General features: G+C 37.8%; 1 protein-coding gene across 2 annotated transcripts in view; it reads right to left on the bottom strand.

Moving 5' to 3' along the window:
* Positions 1–969: 969 nt before the first annotated feature.
* The window catches only part of LOC139974758 (uncharacterized), a 35,783-nt gene continuing 17,607 nt past the window's right edge, over positions 970–19,145 (bottom strand). Inside the window, exons 5-10 of one of the 2 annotated variants that reach the window (XM_071982153.1) lie at positions 17,562–17,657; positions 13,825–13,908; positions 5,652–5,980; positions 4,393–4,597; positions 2,715–3,490; positions 970–1,723 (exon numbers count right to left, since the gene is read on the bottom strand). In XM_071982153.1, the coding sequence (XP_071838254.1) occupies positions 1,667–1,723; positions 2,715–3,490; positions 4,393–4,597; positions 5,652–5,980; positions 13,825–13,908; positions 17,562–17,657 (1,547 nt within the window). In that variant the 3' untranslated portion in view covers positions 970–1,666. The remainder of the gene's footprint in view (positions 1,724–2,714; positions 3,491–4,392; positions 4,598–5,651; positions 5,981–13,824; positions 13,909–17,561; positions 17,658–19,145) is intronic. The other variant, XM_071982154.1, reaches the window with a different exon arrangement.

Here is a 19,145-nt window from a genome sequence, read left to right as displayed (position 1 = left end):
AATTGCACCACAGGAATAAGCCAAACTTTGTAAGATTACATATATATACATCAAGTATTAGGGACTTACTCACATGTGATGGACAATACAGCTTTGATTTGCTAGTGATAGATAAGAGGGGTTACATCAAGGACCAGAGTCAATATTCTTGTCAGAGATAGCATACAAATTTTGGTAGAACTTTCCACTATAATATACTACTTGCTTGGTTTATCTTTATTGTGATAGCTCCCCAATGGCATATAAACAAATACAGACATTTTTTTGGAAATAGCAGAGATACACCCAACAGTCATTCTAGGTCACAGAGACACTAACCATCAACATTCTCTCCTATGCAGATATTACAGAGACATAAGCCCAGACATCAATCATTCACCTAGTATATGATTGAGATTCTAAACCATGAACGACCTCTACCCGCCCCCCCCCACCCCCTAAAAAACATACCTTAAGGAGACATTAACCATCTCATCATTAACCTATGTGATGAGACAATAATGATGTATAAGTCCCTCCCCCTATAACCCCCCCCCCCCCCCACAAACACACATTAAGCAGGCATAAACCAAACTACGTGTATGAGATGCTTACTATGAACATCCCCCCGCTCTATAAACAAACATTAAGGAGATATTAACCCTTCATCATTTTTAACCTATGTGATGAGAATATAATGATGTACAACCCCCTACCCCATCTCCCCCTCCCCGTCCCCCCCCCACAACAGTCATTAAGCAGGCATAAACCAAACTATGTGATTGAAATGCTTACTATGAACATTCCCCTTCTCTATAAACAAACGTTATGGTGACATAAACCCAATGATCATTATTAAACCTATTTCACTGATATGCTTATGATGAACAGCTCCCCACCTCACACACCCCAGGAGACACACTCACCATCCCTTCACCCCCCCCACCTCACACTACCAAGGAGACTTACTCGCAATCCCCTCACCGTCCCTCTCCCCCCACCCAACGTACGACTCCTCCTAATCAGGGCCGAAACAAAACCAACCGAGTGACACACCCCTAATACGTACGGTCTTCATGTCCTACAGCAAACCTAAAACTAACTGCAACATTTAGAAACATTATATTTAGACAGGCGGTTGCAATAGACAGGACTTTTCCTATCTCGAGCAGTGGAAAAGTAGACTAGCTGTTGCCTTGGTTACAAACATGAAACCAGAAATCAAACAAAAAATAAAAAATAAATAAAATCCAGACTTTGCCCTAATGTTTTGTACACTGGAATGCTCCATATACCGACACGATGTCGGACAGGCTTTACATGTATAAACGATCACCCAAGAGTAGCACCTCTTGGCATCAGAAGATGAAGAACATCGAGAAACCCATTGCCACATCGAAAACTTTACCATCTCAAAGATCAACCTGGGAAGTAGGTGCTCTGTACTAAAAGCTTAACGTCACCAACTCGGCTTGCTTCCATAAAAACGACTTGGTTGGCCAGGAATGACTCTTTAATCACTTCACTCCCAAGTTCAGACAGGTTCCCATGGCAACCCAGAATGGCTTTTGCTTTGTTCAAAGACGCAGGATCCATAGATTAATATGATTTTAATAGTATGCACTCCAATGTAGGTAGAGACTGCATTTTAATAGTGTGCACTCCAACGTAGGTATCGATTGCATTTTTACATAAATGGATTACTTGATTGTCCCTTTGGGGGCATCCCTGCAGCGCTATGACCCTGGAAAATAGAGTAAAGAAATATATCATATTTTGTATGTCAAATGTATCAGTCAATATATATGAGAAAATGAGTCTATAACCGTCACCATATATCATATAAGATATATCCTATATCAAATGCTATCATGACATATTAATTTAGTGTTAACACTGGTGTACTCAATTCAGAACCGGGTGGTAATTTAACCATTAGAGTCTGTCTGGTACCCAACACAAGATCATTACTGGCAAAATCAAACACAAACCTATTAAGTCAGTCTTAGCATGCCCAAAGTAGAAAATGGAGTTAACACATGTTGTAAATTTAAAAGAAAAAAAGAAAAGGGAGAATATTATATTTATTCCATCGTGGTTTCTTTGTTTTTATACCGAATTTGCTTACTATAGCTGGGATTTCGTGCAGTTTATCACGATACAAAGGCTAGAGGGAGTGGGCCCACTGATAGCTGTCTAGCCCTTGCAAAATTCTTGGCAAGAAAATGCAAAATTTATGAAAAATTCATACAGAATATGCTTATATCTGGTATATTCTAGTAAACTGCATAGGTTACCATCACATTATTCCAGACCATCAAACATACCACCACGATTCCCATATTCGATGGAAAAAAAGGAATCTCCTTTTGTTTTGAGGGGAATGCCAGTCATCATAAAATGATTTTGGCTACTACCAACCATGTATAGAGCTTCTAGTGGCCCTTGTGAAAAACATTAGAACAACATGCAGTAATGTTGAAGTCCCTACTGTTTTGCCTTTGTGACAAGAAAATCATTGCAAAGTTGGAAAAATTTAATACAAAACTGGAACTTAAGAATTCAGAGGTTTGACTACATAAAACCCATCAAGTGGATGACTAAAAAGACATAGGGAATGCTTTACATGAATGACTCACTTCAAAGCTATGCCTAAATACTGCCATATGCTCTGCAGGCTCAGCAAATGTCAAAACAAATAATCCAATGATAGTAGAAATTTCCTGCGAACTCACCATAAATGGGTTTCTTTGTTGGGGCACGGCTCCACCACTTGGATTCCACGTTCCAAATTGAGCCTGCTGTGGTTGTTGCACGGGTGCCATTTGTCCAAAACCCCCTGCAACTTGTCCAGGTTTGTTATATTGCATGCCACCCATCACTCCAAAGCCCCCTTGTGCCTGCATATTGTACCCCATGTTCATGGACCCATGCTGGGCAGCAGGCACACCCCTCCCCACATTTCCATTGGCTTGCATAGCCCCGAGCTGCGGTTGAGCACCCATGGGCATGCCCTGCTGACCCATCATACTAGGCTGACCGACCATGCCCGGCGTGGTACCCATTCCAGGTGTGGCGGCAAATTGTCCAAAGCCTCCCATGTTCGAGTTCTGCTGGGGCATCTGTCCGAATCCTTGGGCAGCCTGAGGTTGCGTAAATCCTTGGGCAGCCTGAGGTTGGGCAAATCCTTGGGCAGCCTGAGGTTGGGTATAGCCTTGGGCAGCCTGAGGTTGGGCAAATCCTTGGGCAGCCTGAGGTTGGGCATATCCTTGGGCAGCCTGAGGTTGGGTATAGCCTTGGGCAGCCTGAGGTTGCTTAAATCCTTGGGCAGCCTGAGGTTGCGGACTGGCGTCCCAGGCGAATCCTCCCGCGGCTTGAGGAGCTGACCCAAACATTCCGTTAGACTGACCGGTAGATACCATCCCCCCTCCTGCCTGAACCATGAAGGGATTAGGCTGAGAGACAGGCTGCTGTTGGCTGGGTGCCATAGCAAATCCCCCAAACGGATTAGCTGAAATTGAAGGAACAAAGAAACTTCCTCAGGGGGGCAGTTGAGCATTGGCAAATTTATGTTTGAATAAGGCTAGTAAAAAGAGCAAATCCATAACCAGAAAGCCAAAAAGGAATAGTGATTCCTTGCCACATTTCACATGACCATAACATTTTTTAACACTGCAGACAAGACTGGACCATTGCCGAATTCACAAGATCACCAAGAACCTTAATGATCTTGTGGAACTGTTTGCGAGGTTGTCATACTCTCTCTTGACCTCACATGGTGTTTGACTATCGTAGAAAGCAACAGGGTCCCTGTACTCACTAAGGTAGATAAACACACACCTAGTTTGAATTTCATTTAAGTTTATAGTAAATGTTAATACAAGGTTTTCAGACTTTGATTTCTGTTGACCCCAAACAACCTTTGACCTTCCTTCACAGAAACTGGTAGAGTGTTGAACTCAGTAAGGTGCATCAACATATCAAGTATGAAAGTTTATCCATCCTTTATATTAGAGTTCTCATGTTTACAGACTTTGACCTCTATTGACCTCACATGAAGATTGACCTTCACATAAAACAACACAAAAAGGGTTTCTGGTACACAAATACGTGGGTCCACATGTACAATGTTAATTTCAACCTTTACTTTTGGAGTTATTCTGTTCACAAGGTTTTCAGACTTTGAACTCTGTTGAACCTCATATAACCTTTGACCTTCACAGAAAAGAATAGCGCTTTTTGTAGTCACTAAGGTGGTTCCATAGACCAATTATGGAGTTCATCATCCAACCTTTTTACTTTTAGAGTTGTGTTTACAAGCCAAGGAGTCTCACACACACACATGAACATGCCATCGCCATCTCATAGATTCCTTTTTCCTCCGGCAAAGGTTAAAAAACGGAGCTTACATACCTTCCATACCACTTGTTTGTACCGCTGAGGTCTGTGTTCCACCAAACACCGACTGGGAAGCTGCTGCTGCTGGTTGACCGAACATGGTTGACGTTTGACTCTTCTGACCAAAAACTGATGCGGTTGAAGACGATGGGGGAGTCTGACCAAAGACTGATGAAGAAGAGGAGGAGGAGGTGGTGGCACCAAACACTGATGTATTACTCTAAGGGAAGAATAATAATAATAATATAAGAATTTGTAAAGCGCTTTTATCCAGTTAAAAAAAACTGCTCAGAAGCGCTGCAGGAGCAAAGAACCCAAAATGGACACAACAGTTATCAAACAAATGGATACGCATTCATGAATAGGAACGTCTTGAGTTCTTTCTGGAAAGTTGACACATGCTGGATTGTTTTCAGATGTATGGGGAGACTGTTCCAGAGCTGTGGAGCTGAAAATCAATCAATCAATCAAACATCGAATATCAATCAAACAATCAATCCAAAACATTTATATAGTGCCTAATATCCCAAGTCAAGCAACCGTCAGTGGTGCTTAGATTTGAGACAATGCTCTCGAGAACAGATATGTAGTTTCCTTTAAAACAAATTTTTTTTTTTTTGAATTTATTTACTGCTCTCAAACAAATTACAATGTAGATACATAACAAAAAGAAAAGTATACGAGCAACAATTGTACAGGACAATAAAAAAAATAAACTTTATAGACATCCGGAAAATCAAAAATGTTAACATTGTCAGTGGGAAGTATGTCCCAAAGTTCAGGAGCTGCAATGTTCAAACATCAAATACTATAAAGAAATCATCACCAAACCCTGTTGAAGAGAATGTGGCTGCTCCCCAACAGAGAGTGATGTCACAGTGATGTGGTCGAAGCAATCGACAATCACACAGTGTAATCAATATATTCAACCAAAACAGCAATCAACATAATAGCACAAAGCTTGTAACAACCAAATATATCTCTCAATTACCACAAATAATCATAATACAATACTCAATAAATATACTCCATTATTCAAGACCTTTCTGAGTTTGTTTAAGTTGCATTCACGTCTTAAGAAAATGGTTAAAAGATCAACAGAGTGTCTTATAATTTTCAAAACAAGCAAATAAGAAACACATAGCTCAGGAAAACACTTCAAAACCTAGGCCGATAATTCGTAGCAAATTGGGGCCCTATTCTGCAATGAAGAAATTGAGACAGAATTTATCAGGAATGATTAAATTATCAGCTAAAATTGAACTAAAACTTACCCCAGAAGGATTTGAAAATATTGAGTCCAGCTCTGAGAGGGCACTGTATTTGTCAGCGTTCGATAAGCCTTGAGAAGGTGAAGAATTGGAAAGACTTAGATCTCCTAGGGACTTGGATGCCTGGTTCACTGGTGCTGCTGGGGTGGGTGCCATGGTCGTACCGCCAAAGGCCGCAAACGAAGCTTGACTGGTAGGCTGAGCCGCGGCCGTCGCTGGTGTTCCAAACGCTGCGAAAGCATTCTGACCGGACGATGCAGGGGCCGCTTGATTTGCGGCTGGAAAAGCATTGAAGGTGTTCTGTTGCGACTGTGGTGGGTTACTAGGAAATGCTGAGGAGACGGAAAATATTACAGTAAGGAATGGCTCTGACTCAAAATTAAATATTTTGTATAGCATGTATTAAATTAATAAACATATTAATTTCTTTTCCCATTTTTACCTGGAGAATTTACTTGCAGGAAATTCAATGACATTACCATACACAAAACATTACATCAGAAAATTCATGGTTCAGCCCTCAGTTTCTTCCAGTTTTGCCCAAAACAGAATATTTAAGTACTAACTTGTTTGATGGCTTCTTCCAAGAAGCATGAATGTGATATTTTCACAAACTCATTGTTCAATGCCTTTGCCATGGGATTTTTCTAAACTACAGTAAAATGAACATTTGACATTTTAAAGTGAGGTGGGCCTCATCTCACATGTACATTGTAGTACAAGTCTTTCCCTAACGATTGATTATATATTCCTGATCCCTTGTTTTTCATCTATAATCTAGCCTACCTTAAAGGTGTTTTCTTGTATTATCATTTCGGAACGACAAACTAAAGCAGAGATAGATTTGAAGTGTAGTACACAAAACAACAGCAAACTATGCTCATGTCTCAGTACAGCTAAGTAGCTTCTGCATACACTCTGTAATCAACACGGTAAAGATTCTGCTGTATCAAATTGAATGCTGTAAACCAGGGGTTCCCTAACTGGGGTGCATGAACCCCCAAGGGGTGCGTGAGTCCATGCCAGGGGGTTTGTGAGACGTTTCTGAAAGTCAAAACTAGAGTACTTTTTGTTGAACTAAAATCTGATATATCATATAATTTAGTAATGTACAAAAGTTGTACCTATCGACAAACTCTTTTCGCGTTCCATATGCATATGTTGCCATAGTAGTACTGTTCCGTGCATGTGATAAATAACTGAATTTTGAAACAGACACAGGCTGTCATGCGTATTTTAGTATAACAATGACTCAGATCATGTCTCGAAAAGTTGGGGGTTCGTGAACAACTCTGACATCCACAGGGGGTTCGTGGGGGGATACAGTTAGGGAAACCCTGCTGTAAACGGTAGGTGGGCAAAAGTCTAGTCATCTGGAAATTGTCAGTGGCTCCCCCCTCCCCCCTCCCCCTTTCCCAAGATGCTCTTCAACCCTTACTAAAGCAGTCTGTGGAACTGTTGTGGCTATGAACTTTGGGGAGAAATTGTGATCTTAGTGACGTTACTTATTAGGAATGCACGCTCATAATCTGCAACTTTAAAACAATAACCTTGGTTGTTGCATTAATGTATGTGTCCGTTTTGTGCTGCTCATACTAACGTTGTCACTTTCAGTCAAATTACACCTTTGACAATATCCCACATCCCAGTTTTGTCTTAGACTAAACCAGAATAGCTCATTTCTATGGAACTTGAGCATGAAACCGCAGGTTAACAAAATATCGCTACTCCCACACTGAGATATCGGTAGCTTGATCTGTGTCTAGCCAATGTACGAAGATAAGAGCCCACTCATGGATCACAAAACACATTTACAATAAAAATCTGTCAAGACTCAGAATATCCAAGATTAAAAGTCAAGAAGCAATAGCACAATATCCCATGAGTGGAATAAAACTTGACAAATATTTGTCACAAGGCTAGAGTAAATAAGGCATTGATCATAAAAATAGGTCAATTTTAGGACAAGATGAAACCTATATATATATATAACCTTAGTAATCTGTTGGGTATTAACTGTACTTCTGATCTTATACATTTTACATTGACAAAGATTGTGTCAGTCTGACACCTACAATCTGACACCATAATGACACCTCAGTGTTTGGTATGCTCACCCATATCATGACATCAGCTAAGTATCAAACTGTCCATCTCATGTGTAACATTATATATTGCCGAAGCTTGTTTCAATGTGACACTGGGTAACCACACATCAATTTTAGGCATGTCACCCAAAGTATAACACTTGTTGGGTATTAACTGTTCATCTCATTGAACTGTTCTTCTCAACTGTTTATAAGAATGATGCAGTTGTACCTCCTTCCAATTGTTATTATTTTTTTCTTCTAATACTGAAGTTTCCAAACATCCCTCCTGTTTATAGAAGCGTGATTCAGTTAAAATGAATTATTGATATAGCCTAAAGGTAAATTGTTCCCAACATGTTTACATTCATAAGATTGTTTCAGTATGACACCATAATGACAGGTCAGGTATTGGTATGCTTGTGAACCCATATTGTGACATCTGTTAGGTATTAAACTGTTCCATCTCATAGGTATCATTTTATATTGCCGAAGCTTGTTTCAATGTGACATTGGTAACCACACATCAATTTTAGGCATGTCAACTGTATTATGCCACTTGTTTGGTATTAACTGTTCATCTCATATATATGTAACATCTCACATTGACAAAGACTGTTTCAATATGACACCACAACAACACCTCAACTTTTGGTATGCTCACCCATATCATGCCATCAGTTAGGTATTAACTGTTCATCTTATATGTAACATTTTACATTGACTAAGACTTGTTTCAATATGACACCACAACTACACCTCAACTTTGGTATCATCACCAGTATTTTCTATTGGTCAATAGATTACTTTGTCATATACATCTGAGGGATTAAACTGCTGCTTTGCAATATTGAATATCATGCAGAAATAGAAGAATTAAATAAGAATACAAAATGAAACGGAAAAAAATAAATATAAAATAGAAGGCCCAAGACGACAACAACCAACAAAGAAAAGTGGCCATTTTAGTTTAATTTAATGAGGGTGATTGAAGGTGTACTGTTACTTAAACAATGAAGATATGAATAAGGAGATGTGTGTGAGAATTATAGTGCATGGTATTAAATCTCTCAATGAGCACAGAAGAATGATGTACTTGTACCTCCTTGCAATTTTGTTTATTTTTGTTAATTTTTGTTATTATAATATTGAAGTTTCCAAACATTGGTCCTGTTTATAGAAGCGTCATTCAGTTCAAATGAATTATTGATGTAGCCTAAAGGTAAATTGTTCCAACATACATTAATATGTGTTGACTAAAATGTTTAACGATTTTTAAATAATATGTTATCTTACAATACTTAGACTTGCACTGTTACAGGGGGTGGGATGGGAGAGGGGGGAAGCCGATTTTGATATCTTTTAAATAATGAATTATCCCTATTACAACCAGCCATCACAGGAGACATCAAACATACTTATCATCATTATTAACCTGAGTGATAGACATGATATTGTTGGACAACTCCTTCAGAATAATTTCAAAAGGAGATGTAATAAACCCTACCATCGCCATTTTTGTTTATATCCCTGGTATTCAAACTGTTTCCCATGGGAACCAACAACCCAATATACACCTTTCATGATCTCGGTGACCCTCCAGGGGCAGACATTCCGGCCTAATGAAGGAGTCTACCAAAAGGAGATACCTCCCCTCCACTTTGGAAAAATTGTTGATTTGATCAATGGTGCTTAGATGCAAAATAGTTGTTATACTTTGCAACTTCTAAAGTAATCTTTGCTTTCCTCCCACAAATATCCCCAATTTCTTTACATTTTCTTTGCAATTGGGAGGTGTGAAAAAAAAGGGTTGCGATTCCCCCCCCCCCCCGCCCCACTTTGAATACCGGGGAACTATACGACAGAGATATTCATGATGAAGGACTTCAGAAACCAACAGTCATTATTGCGTTACAACAGATTAAATGTAAACTGGATGGTAAGATCAGGACTTCTAATGTAACATACCAACTGTTGTGGTGGTACGACACCCCCACCAGCAATTATTTTGTATATATTCGACGAGACATTTCACTTGTCATTGTTGAACCTCCACACAATCCTTAACATACACTCCTGTTTAATGTTTACAACTAATCGATGTGCAGACGACAAACTTGGGGCTATTTTACTTACTTAATTACTTTATACTGAGTACAAGTGGAGTTTGCCATTTGCCACTAACAAAGAAAATAACGCACAGGCACTTTTCTGCCAGGAGACATCATTAAAAGATATAAATACGAGATAAGTCGGTTAACGATCTTCGGTCAGAGAATCTCGTCATTTTCGTACCTGACATGAGCCCCCGTGTTCCTGCTTATCATTATCAGCAGCAAATGTTATTGGACTGTACAGTACATAACTGATGTGTGTTTGTATATCAGGAAACAAAGTGCCGATGAGAACTTGATTTTAGACCGTAGATTTATTTTAAGCGCTTACATTTTGTGAGCCAAGTGGCTCAAGAATTGCAAGATCCTACTCATTGATTTTGTTGTGATTATGTCATGAAGACATACAAACTCTTCTGTGCCGAAAAGTAACAGCAATTGTGGAATAACGGGATAGAAAAGGAGTTCATCTGTGTTGTGCACAAAATATTATCTGCATAAATGAATGATAGAAAGTCATCGGGGGAAAATCCCTCAATAAAGCATACGGATATTCTGAACTGATTTACTGCTCAAGGATTCGCAGACAGAAACAAAAACTCAATCCAAATCATAACTCTTCCTGCCAAAGCAAACAAAAGAAGGAAATATAGATAGATATTGTTTTGAAGAAATGATAATGGATTTTCATTACACTAAACTCTTACATGAGATGACCATTATGTGTTGTGCATATCACAGATTCATAGTAAAGGTAAAGTGGACCACAATTTATCATCTATTTATCAATTATCAATTTATCATCTATCAATTTATCATCTATGAAGAACAACACCAAAATGGTATGAAATGGAAATATCCTTTGGAAAAAACTGAAATTACCTTTCTTGAAAAATAAACCCTTTATGTTGTATCATTATTGTTTGTTCTTGTAAAATGTAGCAAAATTGGTTTCCATTTGTTGGAAAAAAAAGGACTGAAATGGGATGAGCTTTGACACACTGAAATGAGACAGAAGTGCTCCTATCTAAAGAACACTACATTGATTAATATTAAAAATTTAATATCTTATTTTTATGAAATAGAAGTGAATAACACCGAAAACATTGTTATATATTATTAGTTATTAAATTTAACAGACCGTCTGTCCAGATCAATATATATATAAGATACCCAACTGATCACATGCATGAAATTACTGAAATATTTTGACAACAAATTAATAAATAAATACAGAGAGTAGAGAAGTGAAAGAAGGTGAACAAGATATCAACGATTAACTGACCGTTACATAGAACATGTCATTAAATTACACACTCAACAGAGAGAGACAATCACTTAATGAACAATGTGGGTTGCTATAGTTTGCATGCATAGATCTCACTTTAATTGTCGTTGAATAGGTAATGTAACCACTTTTATTCTCAAGATGACCAGGGTAAGGCAAAGATATCGGCATAGATACCAAAAGAAGGAAATATCCACAAATCTTTCATGCTGCATTTCAAACATAGACAGGAGTTAGCATATATGTAACATGCTGTGTGAAGGAAATGTGACATGCTAAACTGTGGTTAAACAGATCCAATGGAACTTTTAATGACTGAAATACCGAACATGATTTCCAATGAAACAAGACCAGAATCAAATCAAAAGGAGTTTAACCCCTCATCAACCTCGCGAGAGGTCCTACGGGGGATAATAATAAGATTGTTTTTACACTTTTTTTCTTCTCTTTTTCTTGACCAGAATATCACCAGAATAGGCTTCTATACGAAACGAGGTGATGGGTGATGGTCCCCGGGTCAAGGGGGCGCAGTGCTTAAGTGTTACCAGTTATTTGGGTAGGTAGAATGGAAGAGTGCAGTAGTAGAGTGGAGACAAGTAAGAGAGGGGCGCAGTAAATACACCCTCTCCCAAAAAGAGGTTGGTGCATCCAATAAATTCTGCAGTCATAGCTCATATCAAAGATGTGAAAGCATTATTCATTTACCACAAGTTTCACAACATACAGACAGTGAGACAAGTTTATTCCCAAACTTTGAAATGTCAAAATTATCACATTTATTGACCTACGGCAGACCGGAACCTATGCACTTAAATGCTAAGGTTGTGTTAACACATAATCCGCACAATTTATCGCTTCCGCCAGAGTCACTTTATGGAGATTGTACCCCAAATAACTGCCAGGAAATTGCTTTTCAGCAAAACAGAATTTTGATATTAAATACAGGAACTCTGACATAGTAATATGATAATAATTGTGTTTATATTAAAACTGTGTCATCATCTAGCCAGTATTATCACTGAATTTATAGTACAATCTGGAGGTAGTTTGTATACAAAGTAGCGACCTTAATTTGTAACTTTTAGTATCTGTTCTTGCAAGACAAAAAAGTTATTTTAATATTTCTGAGAATTGTTGAGCACTACCAAAACACAGTATAAAACTACACTGTACATGCCTGGAATGGATAGCTACTTAACCTAACGAAGGAGGATTCAATTTGATTGAAGCGCGATAGTTTAAAACAATATTACATTATTTTTTCTTGGGCCCTTTTGGGTAAGATAAGGTAGAACTACTTTCAGCAGAAACATTCCCAAGGACTCCATACAATCTTTAAGTTTCTACAAGTGGTACTGTAGGGTATGTTTTATCAACAGCAAAATCATTTTATTTTTTGCTCGACACTCCACTGGTGGGCTTCACTCCTCAGTCGTAAGCATTCGTCAGTGCTTTCAAAAGGTGGTAAACCAACGTTAAATGAAGCTGTTTGCATTTACTGGTTCACTAAAGTTTTCTTCTTGAACCAAGCAATTAATTTCTCGACATAAACTTGCAAATGGTCTCTACAGCCAAATCTAAAATTCATAGAGGGCACTGTCATATTGGTTCAATCTAGTTCTGCGAATCTTGACAAGTTACAGTCTCTGATTGTACTGTGAGTAGAATCACTTGTACTTTATATACTCCTTTGTAGCTATTGAAGATAAGATCTTTTCAAACATATTTTTGAACTTCCAAGTCAAAGTAATTGTTTTAAGCACCTCAAGTTGTGTTTTCTAAAAGCATTTTTCTCATTCTGCCAAACTGCACAAGTGAGATGTTGAACTAGTCAATCACCCAGCTCATCTGTATGCAAGATATTCCGACGTTTCCCTTCGCATGCTCGTAAGTGCTTACACGATATCGTGTTACTTTGATTACCGAATATGGTAAAACAGTACAGATTATGCGCATAGGACCGATATGACAGATAGAAACGCACGAGAGTCCCCATTGATCGCTGTTAAGTGCACTTTTGAAATTTCATTGCAAAATGAATGTTAACTGACAAGTGCTTAAATCTTTGTCACCCAGACACAATATGAAATGTTAATTTCATATATCTAGAATTTTCATATTGTTCTCCTTTTCCTTTAAAAAGCACCTTAAATTAGTCTTAGTTCTCAACTGCATTAGTAACGAGGAATCAAACCAGTATCAAATACTATAGAACTGAAGCAAAAACTCTGAGCACTTTTAAACCACAAGATGGTAACCATAAAGTAAAATAGTTTTTCCTTAATACCACACTAGAATACCAACAGTGGTCAACTATTTTCAAAATCTGAATTATCACCATCACACAGTAGAAGCACTGACAAAGTTATGCAATCTGTAATTCTAAATAACGAACCGTCAATTACCAGTTTTTTAATTTTGACCATTTTTGTCATGCCATAGTTTTTTGGGGTCATGGACATGACAAGCGCTTTCAAGCCCAAACTGGTGCTCACCTTTTAGTTTAAGATTATGTTAATTTGATGAAGGAAAGAAGGGGTTACTCTTTTGGTGATTCGTGCGAAACGGACAAGACATCAAGCATGCAAAACCACAGAGAAAGGACGAGAGAGTGAGAGAGAGAGGGTAGATTATTAGTCACAAACGTCAGAAATTCACAGGGACTCTAATACCATGAAACTACTCACATGCAGACCCCTCGGCGACATCAGAGGTCAAAGGTGTTGCAAAGAGGTCTTCCAAAGTGTTCTGTGTTCCTGATGAGCTAATATCTGTGTCGACCGTGTCAAAAACATGCACACTTTCAGGAATAACGTGGCAGAGTGGTGTAAAACATACAGGCTAACGGATAGTCCGTCACCATGAGATCGGGTTGACTGTGCATTAGCATGCCCCAGCATTGGGGATAAATGAATAGAGATCCCATCCCCATACAGACCCCCCGACCCCACTCTTTCCACTTCACCCTTCCCCCCCTTTTTCTGCCCTGCAACTAACAATATTTATAAGAGAACCGGATATCAAAACCTTATGAATGCAAACTGACAAATTTATGGAACAATTTTTGGAAATTCTCGTAAATTTTTGATCAATTCAAAGATCATATATGGGGAAAGTTGATGTCAGAAATTAGAGAGCATTGTTTGATATGTTGCAACATGTATCAGTACTCACCTTCAGAAGGAAAACTTTACGTTCAACGATACTTTCTAGTTTCTAGTTACACATACTGTATATACGCAATTAGAAGTAAGGGGCAGCATAGATAATGATAACATTGATTAAATCTATGCACGTTACTACAGCTGATGATCAGTAACATGTGTCTTACATGGGCAGATAACCCATTCAAACATTCCCTGAATTTCTGTGTGTTCATTTATCACAAATAATAATACTCTTAGTCTCTTGCTTGAAAGAATTATTTTGAAACAGATTTTGGCAAAAATTAAGAGGATTTCTCAATATAGCTGTTAAGCTGGTTGCTTTTTATAGTCCTAGATTTCTCCAGATGTAACCAGCTGCTTTAATTAAACCACAACTATATCACTTGTTTATACTCGAAACCCCCAAAAGCGATTTGTCTATTTACTTAGCAATGCCACTTTACTGAAATTCATTCACTACACAGGAAACAGTATGACTATTAAAAACAGTTGCAAATGTGGATTATGACTTTATAATATATGTGTGCCAACTACCCTCTGCTAAATCACTTGTTTATACTCAAAACCCCCTCAAAAAAAGATTTGTATATTTACTTTATAGCAATGCCACTTTACTGAAATTCATTCACTACACACAGGAGCAGGAAGTGGAATGACTATTGACAACAGTTGCAATTGTGGATTTTTACATCACAATATGTGTAAGCCATGGTGTATGTATCATATTATGCTTAAATCAGGAATCAATACCACTTATCTAACCACAGGAAGTGGCAGTGCCTAACATTTGCAATAATATTGTACTTTTTGACAGTGCAATATGTGTAAGCAAGGTCTATATTTCATTTTATGCTTACATCAGGAATCAGAGATTGTCATTTAGTGAAAATCCAATGTACCTAACCACAGGATATGGCAGAGCCTAACATCTGCAATTGTGAATTTTGACAGTGCAATATGTGTAAGCAATGGTCTATGTATCACATTATGCTTACATCAGAAATCAGGAATTGTCATTTAGTGAAAATCCAATGTACCTAACCACAGGAAGTGGGAGAGCATAAAATTTGCAATTGTACTTTTTGACTGTTCAATATGTGTAAGCAATGGTCTATATTTTATTTTATGCTTACATCAGAAATCAGGAATTGTCATTTAGTGAAAATCCAATATACCTAACCACAGGAAATGGCAGAGCCTAACATCTGCAATTGTGAAGTTTGACACTGCAATATGTGTAAGCAATGGTATATGTATCATATTATGCTTACATAGGAATCAGGGATAGATCCCACTTACTGAAATCCAATAACAACAAACAGAACAGGCAATGACTAAGAAAATTGCTATTGTGGACTTTGACAGTACAATATGTGGATTATAAAGGCATGTGTATTATTATATTATGCTTAAATCAGGAATAACGGTTGTACTCAACAGTCACAATAAGAAGCAGAAAATAACACATTTAGCATCAAACATGAGTGAATTCAGTTTTCCAACAACAGACAATTTTGTTAAGTAGTATTAGGGCTAAACAGTATATTGATATACTTCTACTGTTTGGTGGACCAAAACTCCAAAAATGCAGTGTCAATTTTTTTTTAATTTCCTCACCAAAAAGTACCTCCGAAGTATTAATAGTGAAGACACCATGTTGTTTGTTTGTTTACGTATAAGCTCAAAAATAATGCACAGAAAAACCTGCCAAGTCATTGCACAGATGGAGTCAACACCTTAGAAACAGGCAGTTATTGTATTAATACCAAAGCAAGTTAGTACAAAGGCCATAGTGGATGGAGTTGGTTCACAAGTCTACAGTTGCACCAGTATATCCACCAGTATTTACCAGACTGAGCCATGTAGGTTCCTTTGTTGATAATAACTGATGCACATACCAACAGTTAACAACTCCCTTAGGCCAGGATAAGATCAGGTACATATATATGCAAGTACCACTTTAGTCTGTACAATTGTTGACACACTTTCTATGCCAACATTTTTTTCGTTGTTTTTTTCTCATATAAGCAAAATTGCAAAAAGACCCACATCATCACTAAACCTTTCAAAATATTTGCAGTATTGCCCTTACCTAATCACTTTTTCGAATAATCTGTCTGCATGAAACAGAATTGTCTAATACTTTAAAGCACAGTTTTGCCCTGTGTTGTGTTCGACTTCAGTGTTCTACTGACAAATGCCATAGCTATCTCTAACTCTCTAATCAATCATATGGCAATATTGCCATGGTAACCACCACATGGGCCTCTTCCTGGAGGTTTTGCTAGTAAACAGTTGTCCTCTGACAATGTACTACTCCACCAAAGATTATGACTCGATTCCTATTCAACAAGTGCCAAAGACAAGTTCATGGTGGAACTTCTCGGATATATGTCCCAATCATCTAAATCGTTCGACATTTCCGCAACCGCATATCAATCTAGAAGGCAGAGGCTTATTTTTTATTTATTTTTTTACAAGGAAAAGAAGAAGAAGGCAAATAACCAATTTGGTTTAAGATGAATTTGCAATAGGATCTTACTAAGTGGTTGTTACTTTGTCGTACAATGTATCTTCAGGGTTCAATGACTTTTGAAATTTTTTAATCTTTCATGACTCTTGCAGACCGGTTAAGAGTTACTTTAAAATTCATTCCCCCACCCCCCCCCCCCCACAAGAAGCAGGATCCCTGTCACGTTTTAGGATTAACTTTCTTTCCTGTCAATCACTTACGTGCTTGAAGTTTCACCTAGTATTGCAACAATCGCCACAATTGATATGCAAATTTATGCAAAGTTGCATAGCAGTTTTCGCACGAATAACCATAGCAGTACTTTAAGTACTTTATTGGTAATTTTGACTTCGTAAACCTCAAATTGCTAAGCAAAATGTCCACACAAACTTATTCTCTGAACCACTGCTTATTCTGAAAATTATCACTCATAAAAAAAAAAAGTCATGCAGTCTCACAAAGAATTAGACACACTTTGCACAAAGACTTAACTTGTAAACACACAAATATAAACAATCACATACAAAGTGTCCTTGATTACTTCTGCACACATTTTTATTGTTATTTTTACTCTTTTGATGCAGATGTGTGTGTGTGTGTGTGTATATATATATATATATATATTTATATATATTTATACATACATTTATTTCTATTGCAAAGCATATGTTTACCCTTTTTAAGGAATAGTCTAGTTAAAACCAATCAAATCAATCATTCAAAAATCAATCAATTGATAACCTACCAGACGTTTGACTGCCACCTCCTCCAAAAGCTTGACCGAAATCGGCAAACCCACCGGCGCCCTGACTTTGGCCTCCGAAAGCGTTAAATGCGTTTGCTGTGCCGGGGAGGAGGGAATAAATCAAGACAGAATAAAGTAGTGGACCTGATTGTGCAGTACGATTGATACAGTAACAGATCTCTAATCTCGAATGTAAACAGGACTAGAGAGATATAAATTAGAACCAGAGTGGCATAGCAGAAATGAGTTAAAACGGTGAGTGTCGAAATGTGGAAGAATATCTGCGAGATCTGCAGCAGCCGTCGTAAAGATTACAATCCGTGTAAACTTTAATGATTGAAGTGAAGACGAGAAGCTGATAGCTACCGTCATTGCAGGACTGTAGGCAACTTATACTATGAGATGTTGGACTGCATCAAAATATTATACAAATAATCTCAGTACTTTTAATGTAAGCAATGGATGGGTTACAACTTTCAGAGCAATTTAGCAAATATTATTTACTGTTTGGAAAGAAATTAAAACCATGACATGTGCTAAAAATTAATGCTGTTTATTGTTTTACTTCTTCCATCAACAAGTGGCTATGAAGATGTGCAGTACGATTGATACAGTAACAGATCTCGAATCTCGAATGTAAACAGGACTAGAGAGATATAAATTAGAACCAGAGTGGCATAGCAGAAATGAGTTAAAACGGTGAGTGTCGAAATGTGGAAGAATATCTGCGAGATCTGCAGCAGCCGTCGTAAAGATTACAATCCGTGTAAACTTTAATGATTGAAGTGAAGACGAGAAGCTGATAGCTACCGTCATTGCAGGACTGTAGGCAACTTATACTATGAGATGTTGGACTGCATCAAAATATTATACAAATAATCTCAGTACTTTTAATGTAAGCAATGGATGGGTTACAACTTTCAGAGCAATTTAGCAAATATTATTTACTGTTTGGAAAGAAATTAAAACCATGACATGTGCTAAAAATTAATGCTGTTTATTGTTTTACTTCTTCCATCAACAAGTGGCTATGAAGATGTAGTTATCCTGTCAATAAATATTCCTCCTACAGATCTGAGGACTGAAGAATGCCAATTATTTTTTTAGACTGTGAAATCTTTAATTTTTTTAACCTTGATTTTAGTTTGCAGCATTTAATCTGCCTAGTATAATTTGTTTGGCCTGAGGTAAAAACTGTGGACCATAAGATGAAAATAATTGTGAGGCAAAAGTTGTTATTACAATTAGTTAACATTTCTTCACCATCTAACAGTGGTGCGAAAATCCCCCAGGTTTTTAAGCAGTGTACTCCCCTAGTTACAAGTAACTTCTGAGGCTCTTCCCCTCCCCTCCCCCATCACCACTCATTCTAACACCCAAAGCGTCCAGACTTGTTTCTAACATGGAATTCATTTTCAATTTGCTGTGAATCCTTCTCTTCATGCTGGCCCCAGGATAATTGGTGTTGGCCATTTCTTTTCACGTCCTAGAGTGCCTGCACTCGCCGCCCACCTCCCGATATGTTCCTTTGGGGGATGTTTTAGGGCCACACAGTATCTGAGCAATAGTGCTACGATTGTGAGA

The sequence above is a fragment of the Apostichopus japonicus genome, chromosome 10, assembly GCF_037975245.1.
Source record: "Apostichopus japonicus isolate 1M-3 chromosome 10, ASM3797524v1, whole genome shotgun sequence".
Taxonomy (NCBI): domain Eukaryota; kingdom Metazoa; phylum Echinodermata; class Holothuroidea; order Aspidochirotida; family Stichopodidae; genus Apostichopus; species Apostichopus japonicus.
The sequence above is the reverse complement of the archived record's forward strand: the minus strand, read 5'-3'. Positions and strand labels throughout refer to the sequence as shown.